This window comes from Notolabrus celidotus, chromosome 6 (genome assembly GCF_009762535.1).
Source record: "Notolabrus celidotus isolate fNotCel1 chromosome 6, fNotCel1.pri, whole genome shotgun sequence".
Lineage (NCBI taxonomy): Eukaryota > Metazoa > Chordata > Actinopteri > Labriformes > Labridae > Notolabrus > Notolabrus celidotus.
The window spans coordinates 34,879,613-34,888,814 of NC_048277.1; the positions used below are offsets into that span (position 1 = coordinate 34,879,613).

The window sequence follows — 9,202 nt, forward strand, 5'->3', positions numbered from 1 at the left end:
AGCACAATTCAAAAAAAGAGTTTATTACTTGTATAATGGTACATTTACTCATACAAAAGCAACATCACACAGGTCGATGTTTGCAGAGAAGAATTTGGATGAACAGTTTAGCAAGTGGCACGTCAACACAACAACTTTCCCCTCCATCAGTTACTGTGGTGAGTTGCATTAAGTGTCACGTTGTTGGTCTGCGGGTTGTTTCCCCGCCCCCCCCCTGAAAACCGCCTCAGTGCTCCATTGGCTCGTCAGGTGCTGGTGCGGCTGCAGGTTCGTCTGCGGGCTGGGCAACCTGGGACACAGAAATACACGACCGTCAGAGTCTAAAACTTAAACATGACTGAGAAATATGAAGGTGTATGACAGATGCATCTCTGAATTGATGCCTTAAGAAACAAAGTGCAACTTAATGTTTATATTATCAAGAGTTTGACTGAAATGAGAGTTAGAAGTACTCAACCGTAATGAAAAAAACAGGTGTGTAGATTATAAGCTGCTCTAGTCAGACCAAATGGTGTCAATCAAGTTGTTTGGCAGACTTTAACACCAACAGTTCTACTTGTTGTACCTTTCTCTGTGGCCTCTCCTCCAGTCCCTCCAGGAACGGGGCGACATCATCATCGTCATAAATGACAAACTCCATCTCCTTCCCCACGATGCCGATAGAAACATTCTGAAAGAGAGAATCGTACATTAATAATGGCCTGGATGTGACTACATATTTGTTTTTATATTGTATTGAAAGAGCACCTTTCATCCATTCAAGCATGCAGCCCAAAGTGCTTCACAAAAGAACAGAGACAGAAAACAGCAAGAGGGAAAATGCTGCAAGACTAAAACAAGAAAGAGGAATGTGATATGAAATATTTAAAAACAAAATACTTTAAAATAAAATAAATAAAATACTTTGGTACACATGGTATCCGATGTGGAATTAATTTGTCCTCTATATCTGATGAACGTCATGTATGATTATGAAATGTAATATTGCAACATGAAATACTATAAATGTTAACCTCTAAACATCACCGAGAAAATTAGGTATGCTATTTCATTATTATCTTTCATATTATTTTGTATTTATTTATTATTATTATTATTATATGTTTTGTTTTTTTGTTTTTGTATATCTTATATATAATTTTTCAACTTGTGGTAAACAAAAAAAAACTTTAAAAAATGCTATAAAAAGTTGAATGACAAAAAAAAATTACTTTAAAATAAAATACTTTCAAATAAAATAAAATACTTTCAAATGAAATAAAATACTTTCAAATAAAATAAAATACTTTCAAATAAAATAAATCAATTAAATGTAATCAGATTAATACTAGAAAAATAGTTTAATAATTACAATTAAATACAATTTAAAGAAGGACTGAATAATAATTTAAAATTGATGCTAAAACGATGGAAATAATGCAGTCCAGGTCTAAAAACCAATGACACCAAGTTAAAAGTCAGATTAAAAAGGTGAGCCTCTAGTCTTTAGTTTATGTTTTATTGTCCAGAGGACGAGAGTTCAGAGTTTAGGGGCATAAAAACAGAAAGCTCTCTAGCCAGCACTTGTGAGGAACACGAGGGAAATTTAAAAGGGAAGCATTAGAGGACCTCATTTATAGAAAGTTCTTTACAGTTATGGGTTTTATGAGCATTTTTGTTGCATATGGATCATGTCAAATTCCTTTAAGTTCATGTAGTCTTACATTTCCATGATTCAACTGTATTTCAGGTAACACTTTGGAGATATATTTATAATTCTGCCATATTTTTTTATAGTACTTTTTCTGTTGATAAACCGGTCTCATCACAGACAGGACAGGATGAGTGAATGTCCCATTGAAGAGTAAATTGAATGACCTATCATGAGCCTGGATGTGTGTAGCAGAGAACCATACTTGAGTGTCAGACAAGGCTTGGTTACCTTAGTGGTAAGGTCCTGCTCGGTGGGGAGGGTTTCTCTGAGAGCACGGAGTCCATGCTGGACCAGATCGTTCAGATTACCTGAGAACAAAAACAAAGCTCCGTTAATGAAAACTTGGTGCTGTGATTTTCTATGTTGGAGCTATGACACTGCTTTAAGAGATCAGATGAAATACTTGTGTGTTCATTTTCTACAACTAACATTTTGCATGACACTATAATCCCAGGAAAATGTAATATAAAATGTTAAAAGAGACACAAGAACAATCCCATTCAGTGGCACAATTTAAAAGCTCTCATTATGACTGAAACCAGGGCACAGAGATGTCTTCTTACAGTCAGAAAACTTGTCCATGCATCTCTCCAGGTAGGTGCGAGCAGACTGAGAGCGCGCTCCGATGGACATGGCTTTGCAATCAAAGTAGTTGGCTGAGGGGCAAGTCTGGAAGATATGAGGTCCCATGTCCTGGATGACAAACAACATACGAGTCAGATTTTGCATCCAAGATTTTTAAAGCTGTTCTTCTCTCACAGGGTAAAAAACATTTGATGGATGAATTAAAAAGACAGTGAGACATTTGAGTTTGTGAACTTACATCATAGCCAGCAATGAGGAGCCCGACGCCGTAGGGCCTCCTTCCATACCTCTGAGTTGGGATTTGGGTTTCTGAAGGCTCAGTTAAGGATGCTACTCACATTTATTTTACTTCACAGTAACAGTTACATTTCACACGAAGAAAGCAAGCAAAAGTGACTGCTGGTAGAAGTTTAGAGGATACTGCTGCCAATGAGAGACACGAGGCGTGATGTGGGGAGGGGCCTGTCGAACACAAACCTCGAGTCCAAGCACTCCTGACGCATGAAGTTACTGCAGGAAGAAAATCACAACAACAACAATGAGTTAAGTTTGTTCAGCTTTACTGAAACTTTTATTCAGACCATCGAGACGTTTGTGACTCACCAGAGCAGCCGAGCATCAGCCGTCAGTCCAGCGATGGAGATGCCAATGTGATTATCCACGTGGAGGATTTTCTTCTGGTGGGCTGCCAGTTCAGACTGAGCTCTCTGGAGACAAAAGAAAACAATTATACATGATCGAACTCTTAATGATGGACTCTGACTCTGCTGCACAGGTGTTTTTATAAGCTTGATGTATTTAAATGTTGCTACAAAGAGTCAAAGAGGTGTTAAAGAGAGGCATGTCTTCATTATGCAATCTTGCTCAGCTGGTTTGCTTATTTTTGGAGAGGATTTCTTTTACATCCATCATTCCAGAGGTTTTAGAGGAAGCTGCAGAGGTCCTCTTCTGAATGAAGAAGCTTTAATTTAAAAATGAGCACCTCTCCATCTATCTTGAGTAAACATTGATGACAGACATATCTAAATCTACTCCGTATGGAAGTCTTGAGCCTTTGTTGCTTTACGTGTTAGTGTGAGCGTAGACAGAGTTTAATCTGAGCCAAGTATTCAAACCACAGCACTAAAGTCTCACACTAGTATTGAATACATGTTTACAAAGTAATTCCAGTATCACAGCTGTAACACAGAATAAAAAAACACACTAGGACTAGGGCTCTAAATGTTTTTTGAACTGTGATTGATCACGATTGTTCAAAGTCAAGTCATGATAATTCCTTAAATGAACTGTACGTGGGGTGCTGGTGGCCTAGCAGTCTGAGGGCCCCACATACAGAGGCTATAGTCCTCTACACAGAGGGCACCAGTTCAATTCCTGACCGCGATCATGTTCTGCATGTCTTCCCCCGCTCGCTACTCCCCGTGTTTCCTGTCTCTCTTCAGCTGACCTGTCATAAAGGCAAAAAAGCCTGAAAAACATAACTTAAAAAAAAACTTACATTAAAAATGAACTGCATGTTTTTATCTCTTTGAAAAAAAAGGATATTTGTCAAGTTTTAAACACTTATCAACATGGGAGTGGACTAATATTCTTGCTTGATGCAAATATATGACTATTATTATGAAATCATCTTAAAAAAATGACAAACACTGCCCAGAAATGTCTCCAGAATAACCTCAAGGTGCTGCATGCTCAAAAAATATGCTGCCAGCATTAAATGGCAAACTCAAGCCCAATGAGCAACAGCAGATGGGCATACTGATCTGAATGTAACATGACTTAGTAATACTAACATAATGTAGTGTCTAACTTTACACTTGTTATGATTAAGGTAACATAACTGGCTTTCTAAACAGTTAAATATAAAATCGAAGGGACCTCATGCATCATAACAACAGACACATTTTCATTTTCAGTCCCTCAAAGATGATTCCCTGCATCCTTCACACTTCTAGCAAATAATCTCATCCACTAATTGGGTTTAACCTCACATGAGGGAAAATAAAACCCACGTGATCATGCGTGATAGTTTGAAACGGGGTGGAGAGAGGATTCTCTGAATCAGCTGTGTTATTGGCTTGAAGTGGCATGTGAGATAACTCAGTTATCATCGATAATAAATGTGAATATCAGTGGTCCTGTTAAGAGAACCATCAGGCAGGACTTTGAGGCATTCAGAAGACCTTTTTTCTCATCAAGGAGGCTTGTCACTGCTTGTCAAACACAACACTAGTGCTGCATCGCTTCCTGATTTCCCACGGGGGCGGGCCGGGTGTCATGATCCCAGAACGTGAAAGGAGTTAGTGTTCATGCATCGTCATGTAAACCTTGACTGCTCTTTTTGGGAACATCTTTAACAAAACATGTTAGAGTTTAAGATTTTGTGAACCTCCTAAGAACAGACGCTGTTACCTTTAGTGCAACAAGGACTGCATGGGTTTTGGATTTCAGTCCTACAGTTGCAGACCCTTGTTTCACTGCCTCCATGGCATACTCGATCTGATGAATGCGACCCTGGACAAACAAAGGAACATCATTTTAAACTTGTGGATGCTGAATCTTTACTGATGCATTGTTTACTTTCTTTAAAGACAGAAGTTGATGCAAACAAAGACTCACCTGTGGGCTCCATACTGTCACGTCGTTGTCGTACTGGTTGCGGAACTGAAGATGAAAACAAAACAAGCCTTACATTGTGGGACGAATTCATTTAAAGCCTCTTTTTAGCACATTAACACTCAACTAAGCAGCTTACATAATTGTCTTGAACCATCATCATGAGCTTTCTGTGACAGACTCAATGCTACACGACTCCTCTGCAGGTCTGAGTGCTTCCTGGACTTTTCCAGAATCAGGTTTTGAGTTTCTACCACGACTTAAATAATTCATCACCTCATTATTGTGTGCAGCCAATTACCTGATAGATCCTTGTAACCAAACACAAGCATCAAACTATCAGAGTTGTTATGATGCTAGCTGCCAGTCTGACTTCATCCTGCAGGGAGCTCGTCCACTTTGACTTGATTTAAAGCAGGTTGTGATTAAGTTTGCTGAATCAACACAGCTGCTAACAAGTGATCCGAGTTGTTTGAATCGACTTCACCAAAAGTTTAAAGTTTGGAGCGAGAGTTTGGTGAGTTTAGAGAAACCGAAAGTAAAAGAGGTGACACTACAAATTCATGCTAGCTCTAAGCTAACTTCTGGTAGCCACTCCGCGTTAGCCTGCTAGCTTACGAATTAAGTTACATAACAATCATACTCTGTTAATTAGAGCTACTTTACATATATATAGTTAGTTTCAGCTGTGATTAATTCTTTACTTCTTATAAATATCAGCCATTACTCGTTTCTTTGAGCTTACGTCAGTTAGCCGGCTTACACGCTGCTAGCTGTTTTGCTTACTCACAGTGCTAAAGCTAGCTTACAGTGAGCAACTCAACCCCGAGCTTTAGACTTCCTCTTAAAGTATAAAACATCCCCTGATGGTAGTTTTTGTCTCTTTGGTTACTTTCTATAAAGTTCAATTAATGGAAGCATTTTGATTTTCATTCACACTCACCATCTCTGCTGTAGGAAGAGTCTCGTTTCCTCCGCCTGTGCTGTGATCTTCACTCGATTTAGCTTCCTGGATGCGCCGCCAGGATGAAATAATCGAGCACAGATTTTTAATCACTGATTGGAAAAAGTCAAGATTGAAAACTGCAGAAAATCATCTAAATTATATTTTTATCATCTAATTTAATACTTTTTATATTTTATAAGTAACTAAATAGAGCATGTGCATTTTTAAAGAAGAAAAAAAAACCCAGTACAAATTCATTAGTCGTTCATTTTTTGCCAAATCAAAGATAAAATCATCATAAACCGCTTACATTTTTATTATAAATAATAATAATAATAACAACAATAATGCATTTGATTTAAAAGCGCCTCAAGGCTACTTTACAGAGAGATTAAAACACAATAAATACAATAACACAATAAAATAAATAAAAACAACAAGCGAAGTAACACCAAGTTAAAATGAAGGAGTGGAATTAAACAGAGAGAAACAGAGAATGCAGATTGAAACATATGGGTTTTGAGTCTTGATTTGAAGAGGGGTAGTGAGTCAATATTTCTGATGTTTACAATTTTATTTAAAAAAAAATGCGAAACATCATCAATCAAGGAAACACTTATATTGAGACTTTTAAATGTAAACTAAGAATGTATTAATTCAGTCTGTTTTTTCTGTATTACTTTACTTTTATATTGATTTTAATGTTGTTTTATTATTCTATTTATTCTAACTATTAGTTTTTATATTTATCTAATCAGTTTTATTGCTATTTTTAGCCTTCATATTATTTTCAAGTCTTATCCTTACCCTTTTTTAATTTATTTAGTTTTACTATTTGTATCTTGATGTTAATTTGATGCTGTAACTTATTTCAATAACACATATTTTTATTGTTGTGGTGTGCATTAGTCTCTATTTTAAAATCATTTTTTTAATAAGTCTTACCTTTAATTTTGTCTTGCTTCTTTCTTGTTTTCAATCGCTGTGAAGCACTTTGGGTTGCATTTGATTTGTATGAAATAAATGATATAAATAAAGATCAAAATGTCAAAAGTTATGGAATTTGTGTAAAAGACAACTTCTAATTTCAGTATTGTTAATTGCTTCACTGTGGGAGGAAACAAAATTGCAGTTTAAACTAATGTTCTCAATGAATCTCCTGTTTCTGTGTCCTTTTTTCTTTCCTGCTGCACGGGTGCAGTGTTTTTTCTGTACCACCAGGCGGCAGCAACTAATTAAAAGAAGACACTGGGTGCATGATGTGGTTGTGGACATCACAAACACACTTAAAAAGAAAAACAAACAAATGTACTGTTTTATACATGCCAGTACATGTCTTTACATGTTTGAGGTTATTGATTATGGAGATTAAAGCTTAAGTTGATGAAAATCCTGCCTGCACTGGTTCCTTTATGCAAAATAAAGTCAATATGAATAAAAAAGTGAGAACCTCCTTTCCTGTATTTTTGTGATTTAATGTCTTTTTTTGCAGTTTGAATAAAGTAAAAACAATGCAGCATTAAACAGAAGGAAGAAACTATGCACCCTATAACATTTACAAAGCGAAGGAAAATGTGCTTCATGTGCGGTCAGTGTTGTTAAAGGTAGAGGCCACCCATTTTAATAATTCATATATGATATTTCTGAGCCTCAGAGTCTCTCAGTCAATACTTCTCATCCACTCAGCTTTAGTAAGCTTCAACTGGAGAAACAACACCTGACCTTTAAACTGGAGGCAGAGATCTGAACAGTCTGGACGCTGCTCAGGTCTTGTGAGCTTTGATGGAATATTATGTAATTCTTGGGATTTGACATGTAACAGTATTGACACACACTCAAGCAGCAAACTAACACTGATCAGGCACTAAAGCCACTTGAGTTTTTCTTCTTTATTTTTATCTTTTGGAATTTGCCTGATTCAGAACAAATCACTGAAAAATGGTACTTACTTTTCCAGGTATGAAATATAAAATAGCTTGTTTTATCTACAAGAATCCAGTTTAAAATGTCTTTGTCTCATCTTAAAGATGAGCCATATTGACAAGTTCCTTCACGTTCCTTCCTGACACTGAACACAGTTTGACCTGGTTTTATCTTTAATGTCCCTGAAAGCAGCAAGAGTCCTAGATCCGCTTTAAAAATGAACTTAGGGGTGCCTTTGGCCTAGCAGTCTAATTGTGCACCCCATATACAAAGACTGTAGTCCTCATCCCAGTACAAGTTTGACTCTCGGTCGCCGCCATTTGCTGCATGTCTTCCCACCACTCTCTGCTTCCTGTATTTCCTGTCTCTCTTCAGCTATCCTGTCCATTAAAGGTGAAAATGCTCCAAAAATATAACTTTAAAAAATGAAACTGAACTGAAAATGCTAGTGTAGTGTTGCAGGGATGGCTCACATTAAAGCTTCTCTACTGTGAACCTACCAGTGACTTAAACACATGAAGCATTCAGTAAGTATAATGACATGAAGAAAGTTCCTCATGCAACACTTCAACACACCAGAGACTCCAGCTGTAGTCACACATGCATGAAACTACAAGAACCTCACAGATTTTCAGGGTGAACTGCATGTGCAACAGCCTAAATGTTCATCATTTACCCAGATTTTTATTCTTCTAGGTAAAATTTCTCCATCAAGTCGGGTTGAGGTGATGTGATAGTGCAGCAGGAAGTGTTCAGCAAGATTCATTGAGATGGAGTGGGCCACTGTGATGATAATGTTTCTATAATGCTACAACTTTGAACCCAGAAGAGCAACAAGTAACAGGAGGAATAAAAACATCCAAGGTTGGAGAAAGAGAATCAATTTCCAATCCAGTTCAAATTGTCTTTGTCTCACCTTAAAGGTGATCCATCTTGTTCCGTCACGTTTCTTCCTGAGACTGAACACAGTTTGACCCGGTTTTATTTTTCAATGTCCCTGAAAGCATCAAGAGTCCTTGAATCAGCTTTAAAAATGTGAAACTGAACTGAAAACACTTCTGTAGTGTTGCAAGGATGACTCACAATAAAGCTACTTTTCTGTGAACTCAACTCAACTTTATTTATAAAGCACTTTAAGAACAACAGCAGCTGGACACAAAGTGCTGTACAGAAACATACCTACCAGTAACTTAAAAACATGAAGCATTCAGTAAGTATAATGACATGAAGACATTAAAAGTTCCTCATGCAACACTTCAACCCACCAGAGAGTTGAGCTGTAGTCACATATGCATTAAACTCCCTGGCTGCATGTGCAACAGCCTAAATGTTCATCATTTACCCAGATTTGTATTCCTCTAGGTAAAATTTCTGCATGAAATCAGGATGTGAGAGTGCAGCAGGAAATATTCAGCAACATTCATTAAGATCGAGTGTGA

General features: G+C 37.2%; 1 protein-coding gene across 1 annotated transcript; it reads right to left on the reverse strand.

Moving 5' to 3' along the window:
* Positions 1-2: 2 nt before the first annotated feature.
* Positions 3-5,975, reverse strand: psma1 (proteasome 20S subunit alpha 1). The gene is made up of 10 exons (XM_034686212.1): positions 5,838-5,975; positions 4,898-4,942; positions 4,691-4,792; positions 2,882-2,985; positions 2,700-2,788; positions 2,517-2,587; positions 2,257-2,386; positions 1,922-2,001; positions 566-670; positions 3-289 (listed from the first exon to the last, which is right to left on the reverse strand). The coding sequence occupies exons 1-10, from the start codon at positions 5,838-5,840 to the stop codon at positions 227-229; spliced, it is 792 nt and encodes a 263-aa protein (XP_034542103.1). The 5' UTR covers positions 5,841-5,975; the 3' UTR covers positions 3-226.
* Between the last annotated feature and the right edge of the window lie 3,227 nt (positions 5,976-9,202).